The sequence below is a fragment of the Oryx dammah genome, unplaced genomic scaffold (assembly GCF_014754425.2).
Source record: "Oryx dammah isolate SB20612 unplaced genomic scaffold, SCBI_Odam_1.1 HiC_scaffold_3, whole genome shotgun sequence".
NCBI lineage: Eukaryota > Metazoa > Chordata > Mammalia > Artiodactyla > Bovidae > Oryx > Oryx dammah.
Genome location: NW_024070187.1, coordinates 19,392,790 through 19,417,992, shown reverse-complemented (window position 1 = coordinate 19,417,992; position 25,203 = coordinate 19,392,790). Strand labels below are relative to the sequence as shown.

The 25,203-nt window shown below is 38.7% G+C and overlaps 1 protein-coding gene across 4 annotated transcripts in view; it reads right to left on the bottom strand.

Moving 5' to 3' along the window:
- Positions 1-25,203, bottom strand: part of PPA2 (inorganic pyrophosphatase 2) — a 97,304-nt gene that overhangs the window by 50,346 nt on the left and 21,755 nt on the right. For 2 of the 4 annotated variants that reach the window (XM_040237529.1, XM_040237530.1), the window contains 4 exons: positions 20,732-20,785; positions 19,211-19,330; positions 9,843-9,929; positions 449-575 (listed from right to left, as the gene is read on the bottom strand). In XM_040237529.1, coding sequence (XP_040093463.1) covers positions 449-575; positions 9,843-9,929; positions 19,211-19,330; positions 20,732-20,785 — 388 coding nt within the window. The remainder of the gene's footprint in view (positions 1-448; positions 576-9,842; positions 9,930-19,210; positions 19,331-20,731; positions 20,786-25,203) is intronic. The other 2 variants (XM_040237531.1, XM_040237532.1) reach the window with 1 other exon arrangement.

Below are 25,203 nucleotides of genomic sequence, written 5' to 3'. Positions count from 1 at the left end.
TGGACAGAGGAGTCTGCTGAGCCATAGTTCATGGGGTCATAGACACGACTGAGTGTCTAACACAACCAACAGCATGTCCTTGATGAACACCCCCCCCCTTTATTTTCTCCTGTTATTCAAATGAATAAAATAGAGATTTAAGAAAGGAGGAAGGGTGAGAGGGACAGAGGTGAGGGGGAAGGAAAGCCATAGAATGTACTTTCTTAGTGTGAACTACCATCTGTTTGTCTGCATTCTTTTCTTTCTCCTGTTCCTCCCAGCAATATGACACAACTCATTCACAATCATACTGAACTGCCCTTCATAGTCCACTGAGAGAGAATTAGAAAAAAACATATAAATTTAACTCCCAAATACATACATTGTGCTTTACATGAGCCCCTTTTAAATTCTAACAATTCCAATGACACACTGATCTACTTCTGTTTCTGGAGAGTTGCAGATTTACCATGAAATTTTGAGGCTTCAGGATCATTCACATTGATAGCAATTAATTTCCAATCTGTTTCACCCTGATCAATAAGAGCCAAAACTCCAAGGATCTTCACATGAACAACTTCTCCACGAGAAAGAACCTTTAAAGAGAAAAGAAATTCAGAATCTGCAAGGCTTTGGAGAAGTTTACTCATATATTATAAAAATCCATATGAAAAATTAAAAGCACTACAGATTGAAACTTAATAAAGCTTTAATAATTAAAATTATTATAAACACAATCATAAAGCCTTTTATGATATACTTTTTAGAATAGATATCTTAATCCCTTTTTAGAAACTGAAATTATGTATAGATCTTAAAATTTAATGTAGCAGGCCCAGAAACTCATACTAAGCAGGAAATAAAGCCATGTACATCATGTTATAGTATAAATCCGGCTTCTGCCGCTTGGGGGTAAAAAGAGACATGAGAATTCTTTGAAACTGCTTAACAGTACCTTTTTTGCAAGCTATATTTATCAGTTACTAATGGAAAGTAAAATTTTACCATATCTGAATGCAACCTTAAGATAATGAATGACAATCAAAGAATTATGAATATGTTAAAGATACAGACAAAGCAGATTTCACAAAATGTGTTAAAAAGATTTTAAGAGAAACCAAGAAATAGCATGATGTTGAAGCAGATGTTCTTTGTGCTAAAGAAAGTTATTTCAGTGGTTCCTTTAAGTTGCCAACACCAAGTTTATATGCATGCATTCCTTCTATAGCCTTTTATTTTCAAAGGTTTATTTGGCTATAGAATTTCACTGTAAGCTGAAATCTGAACACATGCTTCAGAATAATTCCTTCAAGATTTAAAACGCAGCTTTACAACTGGAAATCAAGGTATGCAAATTAAAGCCACTGTTGTGTCTTGAAATTATTTGAGAGAAAAAAAGCAGATCTTAAACCATAAAGTCATATACATCTTTTCCCGAACATTTGCAAAATGAATCTAAAATCTTAATATAACCTGCATGAAGCTGAAATCAGTTTATCCAACAGATTAATGTGACTGTATAAATTAAACTGAAATACCACTTTTAGGAGAACATACACAACTATACTGACCAGATTCTCACATGTTTAGGCTGTATTAAGTACTATATTAGACACTGTGTATACAAAAAGAAAGCACCTCCTTTCTTAAAGGTTTGCAATTGTGTTGTAGAGACTTAACACGCCTCATGCCAGAAGGTCCTTTATAAAACAAAAATGTTCAAAGTTATCCCATAACCATCAAGGAAAGGTTACTACACTGGCTAACTCAGTGATAAACTAGATCACTGGTTCTCAACCAGAGGCAATTTTGCTCTCTAGAGGACATTTGGCAATGTCTAGGACACTTTTGGTTGTCACAGCTTGGTGGGTATTATTAGCATTTAGTGACAAGAGGCCAGGGATGCTGCTCAGGATAGTCTCCTGTAATAGAAACATCCACCCAAACTGTCAACAATGCCACAGCTGAGGAGCCTGCAGTAGACTCTGCGGGCAGGGGTGTCTATCAGAATTACTGGAAACCAGAAAATTCTGAAAGAGATGGGAATACCAGACTACCTGACCTGCCTCTTGAGAAACTTGTATACAGGTCAGGAAGCAACAGTTAGAACTAGACATGGAACAAAAGACTGGTTCCAAATAGGAAAAGGAGTATGTCAAGGCTGTATGTTGTCACCCTGCTTATTTAACTTCTATGCAGAGAACATCATGAGAAACCCTGGGCTGGAAGAAGCACAAACTGGAATCAAGATTGCCAGGAAAAATATCAATAACCTCAGATATGCAGATGACACCACAATTGTGGCAGAAAGTGAAGAGGAACTAAAGAGCCTCTTGATGAAAGTGAAAGAGGAGAGTGAAGAAGTTGGCTTAAAGCTCAACATTCAGAAAACGAAGATCATGGATTCCGGTCCCATCACTTCATGGCAGATAGATGGGGAAACAGTGGAAACAGTGGCTGACTTTATTTTTCTGGGCTCCAAAATCACTGCAGATGGTGATTGCAGCAATGAACTTAAAAGACATTTACTCCTTGGAAGGAAAGTTATGACCAACCTAGACAGCATATTAAAAAGCAGAGATATTACTTTATCAACAAAGGTCCATCTAGTCAAGGCTATGGTTTTTCCAGTGGTCATGTATGGATGTGAGAGTTGGACTATAAAGAAAGCTGAGCACTGAAGAAATTGATGCTTTTGAACTGTGGTGTTGGAGAAGACTCTTGAGAGTCCCTTGGACTGGAAGGAGATCCAACCAGTCCATTCTAAAGGAGACCAGTCCTGGGTGTTCACTGGAAGGACTGATGTTGAAGCTGAAGCTCCAATACTTTGGCCACCTGATGCGAAGAGCTGACTCAGTGGAAAAGACCCTGATGCTGGGAAAGATTGAGGGCAGGAGGAGAAGGGGATTACAGAGGATGAGATGGTTGGATGGCATCATCAACTCGATGGACATGGATTTGGGTGGACTCTGGGAGTTGGTGATGGACAGGGAGGCCTGGAGTGCCGTGGTTCATGGGGTCGCAAAGAGTCAGACACAACTGAGCAACTGAACTGAACTGATAAAGTTTTTAAAGGCACATTCTAAATTGTTTTGTATTTATTCATAAAAAACAATTTAGTTTGATATTTCATATAATATAACTTTGAGACTTTTATGGTTACAAGGACAAGCAGGAAGCATGTCTGGGCATTATCAAGTTTCATCAGAATGATAAATGCCCTTTGGTCTCACAAGCAACAGAAGGGGAGTAGACAAAACACAGTCTTGCTATTTATAACACATTTAAAATCTGAAAAGAAAATTCTCTCAATCAAAACAAAAACTCAGGATAAGACGCTTAGTGACAAATGGTAAAAGTCTAATGAAGATCCCACAATTCAATTCAACAAATTTTGCAGAACACGTAACATTAGACATCAAATGAATAATACTTCTAAAAGAACTTATCCTTAAAAATGTCTGTATCTGTGATTTTAAGTCTATTATCAACTTCCAGGACTCTGCTCCTTTTCCTTTGCCCATTTACAAACAGTGTTAAAAGAGGCTTTCTTTCTATGATGTTCCTCACAGGTGCTTTAAGGACTTGCCCAGGCACAGCCAGGCGCAAGATAAAGGAGCACAGCCTCAACACCAGGTCCTCCCCGATGGCTCAGAGGGTAAAGCATCTGCCTGCAGTGTAGGAGACCTGGGTTCGATTCCTGGATCAGGAAGATCCCCTGGAGAAGGGAACGGCAAAACACTCCAGTATTCTTGCCTGGAGAATCCCATGGACAGAGAAGCCTGGTGGGCTACAGTCCACAAGGTTGCAAAGACTTGGACATGACTGAAGCTACTTAGCACGCACGCAGTCTCAACCAAGGTCCACTGTTTAGGTGGTGATCAAGCAATTCATGTGGGCTTCCCTGGTGGCTCAGAGGATAAAGCAACTGCCTGCAATGCAGGAGACCTGGGTTCGATCCCTGGGTTGGGAAGATCCTCTGGAGAAGAAAATGGCAACCCACTCCAGTATTCTTGCCTGGAGAATCCCACGGACAGAGGAGCCTGGTGGGCTACAGTCCACGGGGTCGCAAAGAGTTGGACACAACTGAGCGACTTCACTTTCTTTTCTTTCAAATATTATTTCAGGTCTCATTAACTAAAGAAATAAATTGCTTTGGATATAAGATGAGACCTATTTTCTCAGTTCCATTATAAAACTCTCCATCTACTCTGCAAGGAAATTAATGTACACAGCAGATACTGTTACTAATTCCTTGGGAATCATACAGTTGATCTTGTTTCAAAAATGAGTTTACATTCTGCAATAAGAATACAGGTATGCCTCAAAATTTTACACAGAACTAGACTAGGGTTATCATAGACTGTTCTAGCCATTACACAACAATATTTCAAAAGGTAGGATTTTTTAAGTCACAAGTATGTGGAAATGAATTCTTGTTCCACCATTCTTAGAGGTGATTGAAGTCAATTACTTCACACAAGCCACACAGTACTTCAGGACTTGGTTTCTCAACAGCAAAGTGGAGATCATATTGCATATTCTTTGATGTAAAGAAAAAGAGTAAAGGAAACAAAATACACATGAACTATAACATAAGAGGTCTTCTACAGATGTTAATTTTCTCTCTGGGCTCTACACATATCTGCTTACACCTGTCAACTGTTAACTCCTGGGAATTTGGAATCAGCAGAATATGACAGAGACCCACAGTGAAACGTCTATGTGGATTTATATGAAGAATGAGGTAAAACTTCAACTGGACCTAATCAATATGAAAAACCACTGAAAGTAAAACTGCTTAAAACCTGTTATCCTGTGTATTAGGTACAGACTGCAGTGTAACAAATTATTATAAATCTAAAGCCTTAAATAGTATAAATTTATTATCACACAGTTTCCATATATCACGAGTCCAGGTACAACGTTGCTATATTCTCTGGTTATATGCATATGTATATGCATAGACACATATAGTATAATAATATATACATTGGACTGCAAGGAGATCAAGCCAGTCAATTCTAAAGGAAATCAACCCTGAATATTCACTGGAAGGACTGATGCTGAAGCTGAAGCTCCAATACTTTGGCCACTGGATACAAAGAGGTGACTCACTGGAAAGACCCTGATGTTGGAAAAGATGGAAGGCAAAAGGAGAAGGGAGCCACAGAGGATGACAAGGTTAGACAGCATCACCAACTCAATAGACATGAATTTGGCAAACTCCAGGAGATACTGAAGGACAGGGAAGCCTGGAATGCGGTCATCTAATGGGGTTGCAAAGAGGCAGACACACTTAGTGACTGAACAACAACAGCCCACATATTTCCCAGGAGTAAGGAACTAAACACCTACTATGTACCAAGTATTCTATGTAAAATACAAAGGCATGCTTTCAAGATGAACTATGTACACTTTAAAAAAATAACTTACATTTAAGACCTTTAATTTTATTTTAGATATTTAATGACTTTGACAAGGTTTAAAAGCCTGTACATCAAGCTTTTTAAGATCCCTTTGTTTAGTCAATAACTAATTAGTGATAATAAATCAATGTATCAGTTATATAGATTTTCATGATTTTCAGTTAAAATCTCATTAATTACAGGTTCACTGTCAAATTTTTACATCAGTGAAAATAAGATATTTTCATTTAATCTTTTCATACACTATATATCTGCATAGGAATTTAAATTAACAACCTGCATCTTATACGAGCCAAGTGGCCCCAAGGATTATACCTTCAGAGTAACAGTTTTCTAGGAAACCCCCTACACTGTTGGTGGGAATGTAAATCGGTACAGCCACTATGGAGGTTTCACAAAAAACTGAAAATAGAATTGCCATATAATCCAGCAATCCCAATCCTGGGCATATATCCAGACAAAGCTATAATTCACACAAAAAAATACATGCACCCCTATATTCATAGCACTATTCACAACAGCCAGACATAGAAAACCTAAATGTCCACTGATGGATGAATGGATAAAGAAGATGTGGTACATATATACAATGGACTATTACTCAGCCATAAAAAGAATGAAATAATGCCATCTGCAATAACATGGATGGACATAGAGATGATCATACTAAATAAAGTTAAGTCAGAAAGAGACAAATACCATACAATTTCTCCTATGTGTGCATGCGTGCTAAGTCACTTCAGTTATGTCAAGCTCTTTGCAATCCCATTGACTATAGCCCACCAGGCTTCTCTGTCCATAGGATTCTCCAGGCGAGAATACTACAGTAGGTTGTCATGCCCTCCTCCAGGGGATCTTCCCTACCCAGGGATCAAACCCGAGTCTCCTGCAGAGGAATTCTGGGATCAACAGATGCAAATTATCCTATACAATGAATAAACAACAAGGTGTCACTATATAGCACAGGGAACTATATTCAATATCCTGTGACAAACCATAAAGGAAAAAATATGAAAAAGAATGTGTGTGTGTGTGTGTGTGTGTCACACACACATATATAAAACTGAATCACTTTGCTCCAAGAGGAAATTAACACAATACTGTAAATCAACTACATCTCAATAAAATAAATTTTCAACAAAAGAAGAAGCGTTTTCTACTATATAACCTTTCTATCAATGTAATGTTACTTAATTTAGTGACTCTTCTTATCACAAAAGAAGATACAGGAAAATGACCAAAGTAATAGACCATCAATTATAAGATAGAAGAGAGGAGGTACTCATTAAAATAGTTATATTCTTCCTTCTAATCTATGCATTTTATATATCCTTTACTATCCCTCTGGAGAGAAAATGTCCAAAAAAATTTCTCAACTTTAGCTTAATCTGAACTAAAGCAAACAATCTGGCCATTTTTCTGCTGGAGAGACAGAAGAATTATAGAGTGACACACACAAATGAACTCTAGTCCCTGTCTGTCCTTATCTGGGTATAAAACTAGAAAGGAAGATTGGATGCAGATGTCTTCTGCAGGAAAGGAGAAAGGGGGGATGGAGGAAGGAAGAGAAGAGGGAGGGAGAGGGCAGACAGAAGAGTATAAGGAAAAAAAAAGAAGTGGAAAAACAGAAGAAAAAAAAGCAAAAGAAGGCGCAGAAAATCTAAGAGGATGAAGAGGAGGAAACAGGAGTAAAAAAGGAGAAAAAGGAAGAAGAGGAGAAAGAGGAAAGAAGAGAGTAACAAAGCATCACAGCACATAAACAAGCAACGAAGAATCAGAGGGAACTATTTACTAAAACAACAGTCTGGACGCCTAAAAGTGCTAATATGAACTTCCAGAGATAACTGATTTGATCTTGGTTAGAAGAACACAGCTCAAGCAGTGACCACACTTGGTATGTCTTTCATTAGGCACATGCTCTGTGCCAGACACTGAATTAAACACTGCAATGGTGGGTCTTCTCTTCCGAGAGCTCACAGCCATCTGAGAGGAGACAATGAGGCAAACAACACAGACAGTTAGTACTAAGGAAGCACAGACCAAAGAGCTGGTATGTTAGTCTATGGTGGGTAAAGGGAGATTTCCGAGAAGAAGTGATACTAGAGCTGAGATCAAAGGATGAGCAGGAGGATGTACAGCAAAAAGAAGGGGGAAGTAAGACAAAGTGAAGGAAGAAGAGTGTTCCATTCTGCAGAGGGAACGGTTTGTGTGAAGGCCTATATTGAACGAGGGCAAACACGTTACGGGAATTAAAGTACAGTACAGCTACAGGGCAGCGTGCAAACAAGGAGCGGTGGGATAGAAAGTCAGGAAGCAGAGGACAAGGCCTAAACAAGGACACAGCAGGAGAACAGTCTGCTATGAATAATGGTAGGGAAAATAAGACTCAGCAAGGAAACTGGGCCGTGGCAGGAATAATTCAAGTGCAATATAACTGAGGCCTAGACAAAGCTAGCTCCAGTGATAATACAAAAGGGAGATTTAAAGGCTGTTTAGGTCACAGAGTCAGTACTTCAAGACTAATGGGATGAAGAGAAGTAAAGGGTGATCTGTAAGATTTCTCAGTTTCTATCTCAAGAATCCAGAGGCGAGGAGGGAAGGAGGATAGGTGTCCTTCACTGAGAGGAGTAATGCGGAGAGGAGGAAACGAGGAATTCAGTCTTGGACACAAGAGTGAGATGCCTGGGAGACAGTCAAGTGTAAATGCAGATAGCTGAGAATGTGGGTCTGAGTTGGAGATAGTAATTTGAGAGCAAAACCACTAACGGTTGGGACTGGATCACCAAGGGAGTCCTCACCTGAGAAAAAGAGCTGAACAATGGCATAACTCTCAAGCTAAGCAATGCTTAAGGAGCAGGCAGAAGAAAAGCAGCCTGCAAAAGAAACCAAGGAGGAATCAGAGGATATTCAAGTCACTCTGATACAACTGAAGCCAAGCAAAGAGACTGATAGAAGAAGGAAGATGAGGTTAAAGGCATAAAATTCCAAGGTAAATTCAAGTTATACAATACATATGAAATGGGCAGGTTAGATTTGGTTAAAAGAAAGCTACCGATGACCTTTGTAAGAGCAGTTTCATTGAAATAATGGGGGGATGAAAACAATTTTAAACTGATTGAAGATTAAGTGGGAAGGAGGAGATAGAGATGAGTGTTTGCTCATTTTACAAGTCTTCTTATGAAAGGGAATATGGAAGGAAGTCAATAAAGAGAAGTGAAAGTGAAAGCCACTTAGTTGTGTCCGACTCTTTGCGACCCCATGGACTGTATATGCCCTGAATTCTCCAGGCCAGAATACTAGAGTGGGTAGCCTTTCCCTTCTCCAGGGGATCTTCCCAACCCAGGGACTGAACCCAGGTCTCCCACATTGCAGGCGGATTCTTTACCACCTGAGCTATCAGGGAAGCCCCTAATAAAGAAAGGGCAGTTGTAAATACAGGACAGAGAAGAGTCAAGAAAACAGTGTCATTCAAATGGCAGGAAGGGACAGGACTGAGAACCCAGGGGAAGGGAAGGAGGAATATTTGCTGGCACATCTGTTAGAGAGCCTAAAGGGGAGAGTAAAGGGACACTTATCTGTGGGTTTCTAGGAGCTCTGTAAAATTAAAGACAACATGCTCTACTGAGAGTGAGAACCAAGTACAAGGAGTTTAACAGAGAACAATAAATACCGGCGATAAAGGCAGCAGAAAACAGGAGAAAGAATGTGAGTGAAGACACACAGAATTCTGCGGGTAGTAGTAACCTAAGAGAGTGGAAGTTTTGCTTGTCCCCAGTAACCTGGAAGCAGGCATGGAAAAAAAGTACCAGCTAGTTCTCATCAATGTTGAACATCCTGCCTGGATAATGGGCAAGGACGACGAAGCAGGATTCAGCAAACTCATTCTGTAAGAGGACAGACAGCAAATACTTGAGACTTCACGGACTGTAGCATCTCTTCCAACCTCCTCAACTGCAGTGGTGGTGCAAAAGCACGCAGACAATATGTAAATGAAAGGCCGGAGCTGTGTTCTTTATAAAAACTGGTGGCAAGCTGGATTTGACTAGCCATGGGCTAGGGTTTACCAACCCGTAGTTTAAGAGAAGGAAGTAAAGATACAAAAAAGGACTGGTGGCTCAGATGGTAAAGCGTCTGCCCGCAATGCGGGAGACCCGGGTTCAATCCCTGGGTGGGGAAGATCCCCTGGAGAAGGAAATGGCAATCCACTCCAGTACTCTTGCCTGGAAAATTCCATGGACTGAGGAGCCTGGTAGGCTACAGTCCATGGGGTCGCAAAGAGTAGGTCATGACTGAGTGACTTCACGTCACTTATGAGAGGGATAAACAGGCAAGAACTTTGAAGAGTTGAAGAATTGGTGCCTTCTGAAAAGAACTGAAATTTTACGGCATGACTAAAGTAGAACATATGTTAGAACAACATTCTATGAAACAAACCTTTGAGCCTATTTCACAAACATCGATAGGATCATTATCTCCACAGCAGTCTGTGCTCTTATCTTTTCGATGGGGATCTTCCCAAGTCTAAAAAACAGAAGTAGGGGTGGAATATAGGTTAATACTCTCTACAATCTCTCCACATTATCATGAAGTTTTACAGATAGTCATAATCCAAGGAAAAAATTCTCAGAAATTAAATAGGCTCAGTGCCAACATGGCAGTACATTCTTAAGTATCATAATAATTAAAACAGATTTATACTATTTCCTCCCATCTGTCTCTCATTTGTCTGTATAATCACATCTGAAAGTGGGTGGTATTTCCAAACACACTCTTCTTCCAAGTTTAGTCCTTGTCTAAATTCATGCTCACTTTTATTTGGAGCTTCAGTTCAGATGTTCCTGTTGTTGTTGCCCTTGTTTCTACAGAATGTCTGAATTGCTGCTTCCATTTTTGCTTTCTTTGACATGTTAACAGCATTGGGTCTTGCTTTCCAGGTTTGAAAATAAACCTCCTATACTTTAAATGACTTCTAATAGAACAAACCCAGTTTTTCCTTCATAAACTAAAGAACAAGAGAGTATCTACCAAAGGAAAGAAAAATTCATTTTTGTCTCATTTCATTCCATTTAAAAGATCCTCCACCTTATCATCAAATCTCAAGAATTTGACAAAAGCATGAAAAGATGTCAACTCTTTAGTTTTCTGAAGAAATTATACCTTGTTGCCTACAAACTATATACATGGGCATTTTTATAAATGAACAGCATAACAGAAATTTATTATCAAGTTTAAAGATCCCTTATGCACCATCCTTCCTCAAAACCCTCATAATTAGCTGATTCTGAATAGAACTGTAGAAGTTCCCTTAAATTAATCCTCTCAGATTTATAAGATATGCAGAGAACATCATCTCAAGAATCTTATCTAGAATTTCAGATTATCTAAGCCTGGCTCCTCTAATTTTACACAGATAATTTAAAAGGAATGCTACTTAGAGCTAAACCCTATCAGTTCAGTTCAGTTCAGTCTTTCAGTTGTGTCCGACTCTTTGCAACCCCATGAATCGCAGCACACCAGGCCTCCCTGTCCATCACCAACTCCCGGAGTTCACTCAGACTCATGTCCATCGAGTCCGTGATGCCATCCAGCCATCTCATCTTAGGTCGTCCCCTTCTCCTCCCACCCCTATAGATAAACTCTAATGTTTTCTTTCTGATTCTAATTATAGCATATTCAGGAATAAGCTAACTTACTATACCAAAAAAAAAAAAACCCCACAGTAAATCTAACTACATTCAGTCTAATTACATTCACAGTAAATCTAACTACATTTCATTACCCTCAAATACTAACATAATTAATATAAGAATAGTAAACACAATTGTTAACCTTACATATTGGTTACAGGTGAGAGCTAACCTAAGTGATACATACACACACAGACATACATGTATACCAGGAAGAGTGTGCCAACTATTAACCCCATTGTACAGATAAGTGAACTGAAGCACAGAGTTTAAACTTGTCCACACTCAGATTCTAAATGGAGGCAACAGGATGAGAACACTTGCTATTAATCATTATGTTACAAAGCCTAAATTTTAGTACGGTAACTGAATTGCAATTACTTTCAGATATAACTTTATTCATGATTCTCTTCCTTTAAACTCCTTCTCTTACTCTCAGAATCTCTTACGTGTATTTTCCTACTGTTGCCCTTACTGCTTCTCATTTTCTATTACCAGGCATCCATTCACTGAGTTAATATTTATTGATAATCTACTCTGGGCCAGGAGTTAGGAACAGAAGTGAACAAGACATACTCAATACCCTAAAGAACACCATGTTAAAAAGTAGTGTAGCATCTGTCACGGAGAAGGCAATGGCACCCCACTTCAATACTCTTGCCTGGAAAATCCCATGGACGGAGGAGCCTGGAGGGCTGCGGTCCATGGGGTCGCTAAGAGTCGGACATGACTGAGCGACTTTCCTTTCACTTTTCACTTTCATGCATTGGAGAAGGAAATGGGAACCCACTCCAGTGTTCTTGCCTGGAGAATCCCAGGGACGGGGGAACCTGGTGGGCTGCCGTCTCTGGGGTCGCACAGAGTCGGACACGACTGAAGCGACTGAAGCGACTTAGCAGCAGCAGCATCTGTCACAAATGCTACAGATTTAATCTTACTGTGCTGGAGAAACCATGAAGGAAGTAAAGTAAAGTGGAATTAGAAAACCCAGAGGCAGAATCATAAAATATCTGGGAGGTTCCTCCTTTCTAAGGCAGGAATCCTTTCCCGAACCTTCCTTAACCTCATTCTCATTCTCAGAAGGGAGCAAATGTGATAAGCTAGAAGTCACTCTAGCCTGAAGGACAATACCTAGATTCTAGTCCTATTTTAGCCACAAACTACCTGGGCCAAAACATTCAGACCTCAGTATCCTCACCTATAAAAAGAAGGTCTTCAATAAGACAATTGCTAGATACATCTCTGAATTCTATGATTGTTAGTGGTCATTCATAATCTGCATAAATACTACCAGTAACCAGGAAGCTCACAAATTAATGAAATAACCCACTGTGGTCAGAGTTAATTTTTCTACAAAAGTCTTACTTCGTATTGACACAAAAACTGTCTTCATTCTCTTCAGAAACTCCAATTGCATTTTTTACCTATCAATAAGGACTTCCCTGGTGGCTTAGAGGGTAAAGCATCTGCCTGCAATGCAGAAGACCCAAGTTCGATACCTGGGTCGGGAAGATCCCCTGGAGAAGGAAATGGCAACCCGCTCCAGTGCTCTTGCCTGGAAAATCTCATGGACAGAGGAGCCTGGTGGGTTACAGTCCATGGGGCCGCAAAGAGTCGGACATGACTGAGCAACTTCACTTCACTTCACTTCACCTATCAATTTAGTTCTTCCTATTGAGGAAATAAATACATACAGGCAAAATTCTTAACCTATAATAACACTGTCAATTTTAGGGCCAGTTCTTCATGATCTCCCTCATCAGAAAAAATGCCGTACTGGTTCTCTCTATTTCCAGTTCCGCATTTAGTGCTCCGTATCTTCAGGGCTTGGTTTTTTACTACAAAAAGAAAGTCATACTAAATGATTTCTAACTCACCTTGAAAATACAGTATAATTTCAAGCAATCATCAGAAGAAATCCTGACAAATTTAAAACTTTAATTACACCCTCTAGTGGAGTTTTAAGTGTCTAGGCTTAAAACTAGGCAGGGAAACTACTTGAAAAGCAGTCAAGCTAGCAAAGAAATATCCAGAAGATGAAATCCCTAATCTTAATATTTGTTTCACAAAATTGACAAAGGCTAGCTAGCATCCAGACTTTAGAAATAACTTCTACAACTAAGTAAGAAAAAGCAACACAATACAAAATGGGCCAAAGTCAGGAACAGGTGATTCTAAGAGGAAACATGAATGACTTATAAATATATGAAAAGATAACCAATCTGATCAGAGAAATACAAATTAAAACCAAAATGAGTGGCTATTTCAAAAACTTTTAAAATCTGATAACATTAAATACTCATAATTATGTAAGAAGCCTGAAACGCTATTACTGGTAGGAGTGCATATTGTTACAACTTCTTTAGTAAACAATTTGGGAATACCTTTACAATTTGGGAATATTTTACAATTTAGTAAAATAAACAGGAATGTAACTCAGAACTTAGCAATTTGACTTATAGGCATATACCTAGTAGTATATATGTATACATATTATGTACACAGAAAAATTTTAGCACAGATTCATGAAAAGCTTAAAAAAAGTTTCAAAATCTCTCAAGAGGAACACAAATAATGTTCAACTAATACAAAGCATAGCTATAAAGCTATGAGAAAAACTAAATATACACAGATCACTGATCTAACCTAAAACAAATCTACTCATCCTCATGCAGGTATCTGAGATTGCTACCTTACAATCTTATAAATATTAACCAGTACATCAGTAAGCACCATGCTCTGGTCCTTCAATCTCTCCAAAATATCACTGAATGGTACAGAACTGAGTATACAGACTTCTTGAGTACTATTTCCTGATCAATCAGAATGCCTATCTCCAAGTCAAGTGAGATCTGCTCAACCTCTACCTGTACTTCACCAGCTTCAATTTGGAGCAAAAGCTGTTTCACTAGTAGCAGCTAATATCAGTGGCAACAGTGTCATCATTGAGATAATACCACCAAACACTCATTGAGGGGTTAACCTTGTTTTTGGTCATCTCATGGAATTCCACAATAACCTTGTGGGGTAGATGGCAGGACAACACAGATGAACAAATGGGCCTGGTTACATTTAGTCACTGGTTCCAGGTTATAAAGCTAAGAACTAGTACTAAATGAAACTTGGGGTCAATGAACCAAATTATAATGAAGTTCAAAATAATAACACAATGATACTGTGAAGAAAGCTGAGTGCCGAAGAATTGATGCTTTTGAACTGTGGTGTTGGAGAAGACTCTTGAGAGTCCCTTGGACTGCAAGGAGATCCAACCAGTCCATTCTGAAGGAGATCAGCGCTGGGATTTCTTTGGAAGGAATGATGCTAAAGCTGAAACTCCAGTACTTTGTCCACCTCATGCGAAGAGTTGACTCATTGGAAAAGACCCTGATGCTGGGAGGGATTGGGGGCAGGAAGAGGAGATGACAGAGGATGCGATGGCTGGATGGGATCACGGACTCAATGGACGTGAGTCTGAGTGAACTCCGGGAGTTGGTGATGGACAGGGAGGCCTGGCGTGCTACAATTCATGGGGTCGCAAAGATGGGACATGACTGAGCGACTGAACTGAACTGAACTGATACCAGTAAGACTGAAGAAATTTTGAAGTTAGTGATTCTAGTCCTTTAACATTATTCAGATGAGTCTTCTATATATTTACACAGAAAGTTACAACACTTGAATAGTATGTGGGAAATATGAACAATTAGGGGAAGACAAACAAAGATGATTTTTGCCTAGTCCAAACTCTAACTTTGAGGAAGTCATCACAGCCAGTGCAGGAGAAGTTATTAGTAGGGTTACACAGTCTAGGCAGATGAAGGTCTGAAATAACAAGAGCACACTGACGACTAAATGGAGAGGCTTCTACTTAAACAGTATTCTGCTGCTTAAATGTTCTTCCAAGCATGCTTGGCTTGGTAACTGCTCTGAACAAATTTCCCACCGTTACAAGATATATCACAAGAGAACAGCAAAATCCAATACCCACACATGCCTATGAACCATATGCAATACACACCATGCATTTATGGATTCCCTTATCCCCCAAATATTTACTGATCACCTACCTCAGTGCCAGACACTAAACAGGGCAGGTGAAAGACAACAGCTAACAAAACAAACAGAATCCCTGCCCTCACGAGACTACATTCTAACTAGAACACATCTACGATAAACTTAACAACTACGTTATATATTGGAGAAGGAAATGGCAACCCACTCCAGTATTCTTGCCTGGAGAAGCCCACAGACAGAGGAGCCTGGTGGGCTACATACAGTCCGTGAGGTCTCAAGAGTCGGACATGACTTAGCAACTAAACCACCACAAATTATGCAGCATGTCAGAAGCTGACAGGTGTTAACGGAAAAGGAAAAAAAGAAGTAAGGAAGAACGATGGGAGTACATGGGGCTAAAACAGTGAAGGGTGTTAGAGGCAGACATCAGCAGGGAGGCAACTGATGAGCACAATGAAGGAAGGAGGGCGTGTGTACACTGGGAAAACATGTCCCGAGCAGGGGACACACGGAGTGCGAGAGCCTGAGGCCGGAGAATGCCTAGAGCCTCAGAGGAATCATGAGGAGGTCAGGGTTGGGGTTAGGGAGCAGGAGCAGGAGGAGAAGCTGGACATGAGATCAAAACCAAATGGGCCAGGGGCTGGCTTTCAATTTAACAGGCTCACTCTGTCTTAATGTTGACAAGGAAGCAAAAAAAATATTGGGTACATTTGTTGTTATTTAGTCACTAAGTTGTGTATGACTCTTTTGTGACAGCCTACCAGGCTCCTCTGTCCATGAAATTTCTATGAAATTTCAGAAAGAATACTACAGTGGGTTTCCATTTCCTTCTCCAGGGGCTCTTTGCCACGCAGGGATCAAACCCGCATCTCCCGCATCAGCAGGTGAGTTCTTCACTGCTCAGACAGTTGGGTACATTACCTTGTCCATAAACAACTGGCTTAATTTCAACTTTATATAAACATGAATCTGTAGATATTTTTGCTTTGTGTTTATCTTCTGTGCAATCTATGGTACATTTTTCTGCTGAGGACTCACACACACACCCCCATACCCACACACACACACACACCCCACCACCACCACCGCCAACAACAACAACAACATCAGTTTAGGTTTAAAAAGAGTTAGGATCTCTGGTTAAAAATGGCAGAGAGAATACAGGTCTATTTCCTCTTCCTCACTTCCATCCTATTCACAGTGGCCTCTTTTCTGCTACTCAGACACACGAGCCTTCCTTCCGCCTCTAGATTTTTATACCTCATGTTTCTTGATGAGTTCCTCTAAATGGCCTGGGATGGCACGCACTTCCTAAGATGCCACCCTCTTTCTCCTGGTCTCCTCTTAGAAAATAGCTCCTCACTGAGGTCTTCCTCCCAACTGCAACAATTCCAACACACCCTAGACCCATTTCCTGTTTGATTATTCTCCAACACACTTACCACCATCTGACATCCTATACATTCTTACATTTTTGTGTGTGTCTCTGTCTCTTAGAATAAAAGTTCTGTAAGAATTTTTGTCACTGTTATCACTGCTCTACCTCCAGTACTTAGAACATGGTTTGGCAAACATCAGGTACTCAAACAATGGGTCCTGAAGAAATGAGCAGCTCTGTGAAGGAAGAGCTGGTGTGAAAATGACAAGGGAAACTGGAGACACTGAAGATGCTGCCGTGGTTGGGGGGGAAATGAGGAGGACAACGGCTGCAGAACACGGCTGGAGAAGTACAGCCAGGCCATGAAGGGTTGAGGAGCTATGTTAGGAAGGTTTCATTCTATCCTCTCAGCAATAGGAAGCCATTAAAATGTTCTCATATGGACAAAAATGGTATTTTTGGATACTAGGTGGAGTATGAAATTTCAGGAGGCAGTGGTGAATGCAGGGGACATTAAGAACCAAGGTTAAGAATCTAATTTCTGCTCTAGCTGAAGAACTATTGCACCTTACAGCCTAATATAATAGCATGTAAGAGCACCTTGAACATTCAAATACATCCAGAGGAATTCAAAAGACATCAGGACTTTAAATAGACGAATTACAAAAGACGAGTTAATTAGAATCTATCATGCTCCACTGTAGCCACTAATTTAGTTGTTGATCATCCCACCTCCAGGAGACTATAAATGCTTTTTAAAAAAAAGACCATATAATAGTAAAAGTTATCAGTGGTAACAACAATGTGATCACTATCCATTAGGCATTATTCTAACATGAACATGCAATAACTCATTTAACTTCAACAGGACCACGTACAGTATCTTATCATCTCTCTGTTACAGATGAAGAAAGTGAGGTCTAGAAAAACAAAAGAACTTGCTAGTCACATTACTAGTAGGTGGCAAGCTGGCTCTAAAATCAACATTCTTAGTCACTTATGCTGTGAAATTAAAGTGAAGTCGCTCAGTCATGTCCGACTCTCTGTGACCCCATGGACTGTAGCCTACCAGGCTCCTCTGTCCATGGGATTTTCCAGGCAATACTACTGCAGTGGATTGCCATTTCCTTCCCCAGGGGATCTTCCCGACCCAGGGATCGAACCCGGGTCTCCCGCATTGTAGACAGACGCTTTACCATCTGAGCCACCGGGGAAGTCCTCACTTATGCTGTACTGATCTGATATTTATATCTCATTTTTCTTTGTCTACCCAATACCTAAATACAGTCTAGCACATAAATCCTTAATAAATGTTTAATGAAATAAACAAATAGATGAACTTTAGTTTATCCTCTGCTTACTCTACTTTTTCCCTGAAGAAGGAAATGGTAACCCACTCCAGTATTTTTTCCTGGGGAATCCCATGGACAGAGGAGCCTGGAGGGCTATAGTCTGTGGGGTCGCAAAGAGCTGGACATGACTGATCAATTAAATAACAACTACTCTACTTTCCAAAGGTCTATTTTTGTCTTCCTTTAATTCAGTGGCTTGTTAGGCCCTCTCCTCATCTCTCCATCTTCTGCAGACAGAATCCCCTAAGCTTAACAAAAAGGTTCTCACCCTTTCACTGCCCAGTCAAACAGAAGGTCTACTTAGGCACCTGGGAAGTCAGAAATCCTGTGGTCTTAGTTTCAACAAACATCCTCATTCTTAGCACACCATTTTAGAAGCGCCTGTTTTAACCAAGAATGTATCCATGTGGGTGGTCTAAGTGCCATCAAAGGCAGTCTGACTCTTTAGAAAATAATTTTCTTTTTTCTTTTCCTGTAACTGTTTATTCTACATGGGCAGTTGGGTTTTTTTTTTTTTTTTTTTTTTTTGAGTTAGATAAAACAAGAACCCCTTTTCTCAGATATTTCCCAAACAGCATCCTGGAATCTCACACAAAATATTAAAATTAATAAACAAAATTAAAATATAAAAATATCCAGATAGACAGATGCTCTAAAGGTTTTTATAAACATAAAGGCAGATGCTTTTCTATGTCTCCAAACCTAGACTTCTGATTCTGCATATTCTGAGTTTTACTCACTAAGTTATCTGGAAGGAGCTACCATTTCCTAGGAATGAGGAAACATGAGAAAAAAACAAAAAAGGAGAAAAAAAGAAGAAAAGCAAATAGTAAGTGTTACTCTCTAATAGGAATGCTGCTTTACCATCACTTAGCCATTGTTTTCATTGCTTCCTACTGAAAAATCATAAATTCTTAATAGTATATAATTAAGTTCTCTTATTCAATTCACAATGAGTACTGAAAGAGGTAACAATTTAATAGGTTCATCTGTTAAAGTTTAAAAAATAAAATTCATGCTTCATGTATGAATGTATATAAAAGCATAAATTGTCATATCCAAAAAAATGACTACAGATGAAGGAGATAAAATATTTTCTACTGACTCTTAATAGCCAAGCCCAGAAAAAGAAATATGTTCAAAATGCCAAATATGAGTATTCTAAATATCTAACTCTGAGAATCTAAGTACAGACATATATAGAGTTTGAAAAAAAATTTATTGATATGATAAAATTCCACATTAAAAAAATTTTAAATTTACAAATCTCTCACACTGACATGTCCTCAATTTAAATTTAAGTAGTTCACAGGATTTACAAGGCAATTTTTTCAGAAGAGAGAAGTTTTACCATTATAACAAAAATGTTACCTGAGGGAGGGCACCATAATTCCATATATAACCTTTGTGAGGAAAGATATTTGCCACATAGCGAAGCTTGCCATCCTTTACATCTTGTTTAATGGGATTCAATGGTTCCTTCGTGGCAATCTAAGCAGATTGTGGGAGAAAAGGGGTGTGGGACATAAGAAACGGTTAATCCTATATTCAAACAGGATTTTTAAATCTGCCATTATCAGACTAAATATTTGTATTCCAACTTATTGATGAAGATCACTTTAAAAATAAGTTAAGCTGGTTCTTATTTCTAATTTACTGTTTTGTATTAAACTGGAAAGGAAATGTCAGATAATATATTTTGGCACTCTATTACGTATGAACTCATTATTTTTAACACAAATAATAAATATTATTGAAATGGCAAGAAGATAAGGATTAATCAACTTGCTTTTTGTTACTACTTGGGTTTTTTACCATCAATCTTATAATAAAGATTTTTCACTAAGTGATTTCATTTCAAAGTTACCTTGCAATCAAACATATTCAAATTGCCATGCCAAAAAAAAAAAGTATCCTACAAAAGTAAACAAAAAATAATTGAAGCCATGTTTGAATGAATAAACACTGCTTAAATTAGGCAAGATCTCATAGGTTCTTGATCCTACACCCAAGTGAGTAGAGAGTAGCCAAGAACAATAAAACATTGCACCAAAAGCAAGAAGAGCAAAAGAAGAATCTAACTACTTTTTCCTATTAAAATATTAACCAAAAAACCTACTATTTTATATTTACAGAAATAATTCTCCAAATATAGAATCTGTAAAACATATACTGATAAAACTATCTTAACTTAAACATTTAAAATAATACCTACCTTCACATCCAAAGTTACAGAAGACTTAGATAACTAAACAAAGTACCATAAATTAAATTTCACTCAGAAATAGGGACCTTACGTAACTGAAGATGAACAATAAAATTCTGAAAAGCAAAAGGGAAGTTCTTGATAGGTTCACAGCTATCAAGAAAAATCAAGAAAAAATTATTAATTTAAAAAACTAACCAGGGGAATAGCAGATGCTCTTAGAAAGTACTCAGGAATCAAGAGTTGGCCAGAAAAACACTTTTAACTCCTCATAGAGTAAAATTTAATCTAAAAAAGAATTAAGTCCTTAGGAACCAAAATTGTCAGCCCCAAATACGCTGCAATTGTGTCTATGAACAAAATACATCTCAGAACCTATTTAAGAAAACCTAAAAGTATTTGCTATTTTCAAAGACACAAGAGTCAAGGAGAATTAAATAAATACGTGTATAACAAAATAGAGAGGCAAAAAAGAATATATTCTCTTTAAAGTGTAAATTCAGCTTGGAATAATATTTTCTTTTTTGAAAATAGATTCAAAGTAAGTTTACAAGAATATTTTCCATTGTCCATTATAAAGAAACTTGTCAACCATCCCAAATTCAAAATATTATGACAAACAACTTGAAACAAAATTTTATATCATTATTAATTATTCTCTTTGATGCTAATAGGATATTTCATACCTCCATTTTAGCATTTGTCCACCGAGGTACTTCCACAACCATGTTAAACACATTCTGCGATTTAAAAAAACAACAAAGAAAACATTTTTTTAATGTTGTCATCTTTTATTTTTTCACTTATCTCCTGCATGAGAATGTTTTATTTTTTTCCTATAAAAAATGTAAAAAATCTGCATCATATGTCTACCTATGCCTTAAATTCCTACTGAAAAATTAGAGAAGAAGTTGGTTAAAATATAACAGAATTTAAGCCTGATTATGTTACTTGACCACTACTGCATGGTGTTAGAAGTTGCTACATTTCTGGAAATACCTTTTCGAGGTAGGGACAGAATCAGAATGGAGCCAAGAAACGTGTTTCAATTACTTTCCAACTAAAACAAAAGTGAGTGCTGAATGTCTCACTTTTCCAGTCTGCAAAGTCAGTCTGATAATCTCTGTCCTCATCCCACACAAGGTTGTGAAGATCAATTACATGCTTTAAATGAAAATACACAGAGAAGAAGTAAATATTTTTAAAATCATAAAAAATATTTAAATCCAAGTTTTTTCTATCATAATGTAAAATTGAGGCCATCAGTATAGGTAGTTATAAAGCTTACAAGGAGTTACAAAGCTTAGCTTACTAAAATCTAGTGATCTTGGATTCCCTAAAGTTACAAAAGAACCACTGCTTCTTTTTACCATTTCTGAACTTGTAGAGTACTTAACAAAGGAAACTCTAGATCACTGGTGACTAGAAATAATTTTCTACAGTAATGGCCTTACAAAGAAAAAGCCTTAGGGATTCCCTGGTGGTTCAGTGGTAAAGAATCTGCCTGCCAATGCAAGAGACATGGATTTGATCCCTAGGCTGGGAAGATCTCATATACCAAGGAGCAAATAGGCCCATGCACCACCACTACTGAGCCCGGGTGCCACAACTCCTGAGCCTGTGCTCTGGAGCCCAGGATCCGCAGCTACCGAAGCCCATGCTCCCTAAAGCCTGTGCTCCACAACGAAAGGAGCCACCATGATGAGAAGCCTGAGCGCCTCGACTAGAGAGGAGGCCTTGCTCGCTGCAGCTAGAGAGAGCCCGAGCCACAGCAGAAGGCCTAGTGCAGCCAAAAAACAAACAGGCAAAACTATTTCATAAAAAGAGAGGGGAAAGTCTATGCTTAAAGTTGGCTTGCTTCCCATTCTGCTATCAGTCTAACAACTTATCAAAGCAACGGTTTAAAACAGTCTTCATCCATGTGTGGCCATGGACCAGGGCTAAGCTGCAAGTTGACTGTTACCGGCTCCTTTAGAAACATTTATAACAATTTGACCAAGTAATTTTTATGACTGTCAAACCTATTAATAAGTATTTGGAATCTGAATTAAGTTTTTCTAATAGTTCATTTTGATTGTAATTTTTTCAAGTATCAATATCAGTTCACAAAAGATTAGAAATAAACCAAAAAACTGTCTTTTACCACAGATCATTTGAGAAGCAGTGATAAAATATAGTTATTCTCAACTATGCCACACACTAAAATCACCTGGAGAGCTGGAATTGAATTTTTTTTTTTTTAAGAGATTTCTAGAGCCCCCATCTCCTACATATTTGAATTCAGTGGTTCTGTGGTGAAGCCAGGGCATTGCTTATTTTTAAAAGCTCTCTAAGCAATTTTAATATGCACCCAGAGTTGAGAACCTCTGGTTTAAAGCACTACTAAACAATATCTGGGGTTTTCTTAGTGAAACAGGAATGCTGTTAACTCAAAGAATGCCATTTACACAATTAAATATAAATCAAGCCACAGAAATAATGATGGTTTTTAAGTTCTTCTAGATGAGACGGAAGTTTACCACGACAAAACTGTATACTCATAATGAGATAAAGAACAAAGTTGAGAATGCACTCTCAACAACTGCTCCTGAGAAATATGCCTCATATCTATCTTAGCAGCCTTATATACAGGCCTGCTGTTATGTTTCATTTTCTATGCTCTTTCATGAGGTACCCCAGCACCTGTTTAACTATGTCTGAAGTAGCTGTTAAAAAGAAAAACCTAAGTAAACGGCAGATGCTCAAATAATTTATTCATCCCTGAAAGTCTGGCTATAAGAGAAGAAATGCATGCAGATGAACACTCAGAGGTGACAGAGAAGACAAAGCTAGTGCCAATCCTTTTACAGAACCACACCTACCAAACCCCCTCACAGAGACTTGAATTATACCATGAGAACAATAGATCAGGTTTGCATTTTAAGCCTGCAAACTATACTCTTCCTTATCATTCACTCCTGATCACTAGGAGTGTACTTCCAGTCTGCTTTTCTTCTCTGGGGCTAAAGTGCACATGAACTGTAATTTTTTAAAGCCAATGTTAGTCTGTTTATTCTAAGATTAATGTTAATTACAAACCAAAAGTGGCCTGCTGAAATTTATTAGAAAATCACAAAGACACAAGGGGACATGTTTCAAATTTGGAATGTTGGGTTAGGGACATTTACCTCTTCCTTCAGTTCTTTTTTCTATTTTTTTCCCTTCTATTTTCATTGCAGGACAAAGAAAAAAGGATGAAAAAGCAGTCAGTAGATTTTATATGTGTGTGCTCAGTGCTGTGTGACCCTGCAACACCGTGGACTGTAGCCCGCCAGGCTCCTCTGTCCATGGGAATTCCCAGGCAAGAATACTGGAGTGCGTTGCCATTTCCTTCTCCAGGGGATCTTCTCGACCCCAGGAATGGAACCCTTGTCTCTTGTGTCTCCTGCCTTGGCAGGCAGATTCTCTAACACTGCATTATCTATATTCTTGGGGTGTAAAAAGAAAAGAAATAACCCTTCTATCCTCGTTCGAACCCTTAAAATATCCAATAAACTTGGATTTGACGTTAAAGCAAAGGCAACAAATGCAAAAATAACCAAGTGGGAACATACTCAAGTAAAAGCTCTGCACAGCAAAGATAGCAATTAACAAAATGAAAAGGCAACCTATGGAATGGAAGAAAACAGTTGCAAGTCATATATGTGTTAAAGGGTTAATAAGCAAAATACATAAAGAAATCATGTAACTTAATAGCAAAAAACCAATCCATCAAAAAAAAAAAAAAATGGGCACAGGTCTTAAATACTTTTCCAAAGAAGACATAAAGATGGTCAACATTACCAATCATCAAGGGAAAGAAAGCAAATCGAAGCCACAATAAGATACCAGGCCATGCCCATTAGAATGAAAAAAGGTAAGAAATAACAGTACTGGTGAGGATGTAGAGAAAAGGAACCCTTGTGCACTGTTGGTAGAAATGTAAACTGGTGCAGCCACAATGGAAGATAGTATGGAGGCTCCTCAAAAAGTTGAAAATAGAACTACCACATAACCCAGCAATCCCACTTTTGTATATATATCCAAAAAAAAAAAAAAAAGAAAACAGGATACTGAGGAGATACTTATACCCCTACGCCCGTTATAGCATTACTCACAATAGCCAAGACCCAGAAATAACCTCAGTGACTGTCAACAAATGAATGAATACATTTTTTATATATACAAGGCAATAGTATCCAAGCATGAGAAAGGACAACATCTTGCCCTTGGTGACAGGATGGGTGAACCTGGAAGGTATTATGCTCCATGAAAGAAGACAGAAAAAGACAAATACCGCATGGCACCACTTACAGGTAGAATCTGAAAACTTTTAAAAAGCCAAATTCATAGAGAGAGAGTAGGAAAGTAGTTACTACGGCCTGAGGGGTGGGGGAAATAGAAAAGAATTAAAAAAAAAAAATCAAAAATCAGGTAGTCACCAACACACAAACTATGTTCTAAAAATTAAATTTTAAGTTGGTTTCCCTGGTGGCTCCAATGGTAAAGAATCTGCCTGCAATGCGGGAGACCTGGGTCTGATACCTGGGTTGGGAAGATCCCTTGGAGGAGGGATGGTAACCCACTCCAGGATTCTTGCCTGGAGAATCCCATGGCCAGAGAAGCCTCACCGGCTACAGTCCACGGGGTCAGATAGATTCCGACACAGCTGACTGACTAGGCACTTCTACTATATAGACTCAGTAAACATTTTTCCCACTGAAACAAATGTTTTCAGGTTAACACTCAAAGTCTCTAGGAACCTATAAAGACTTGAGCCCCTGAATGTCTATTTGTCCGTTATGTAGAGCAATGATTCTTAAACTTCAGAGTGCATAGGATGCCCTGGAACACTTGTTTTGGGCTTTCCAGGTGGCTCAGTGGTAAAGAATCCACTAGGCAACGCAGGAGATGCAAGAGACAAAGGTTCGGATTCTAAGCCTGAAAGAGTGCCTGGAGAGAGAAACGGAAACCCACTCCAGTATTTCTGCCTCAGAAATCCCATGGACAGAGGAGCCTAGAGGGCTACAGTCCAGGGGTCACAGAGAGTCGGACACAACTGAGCGACTGAGCACAGATCACCTGTTAGATGTGAAGACTACCCAGCCCACATGAACTTAGTAGATATGGGCTGGACCAG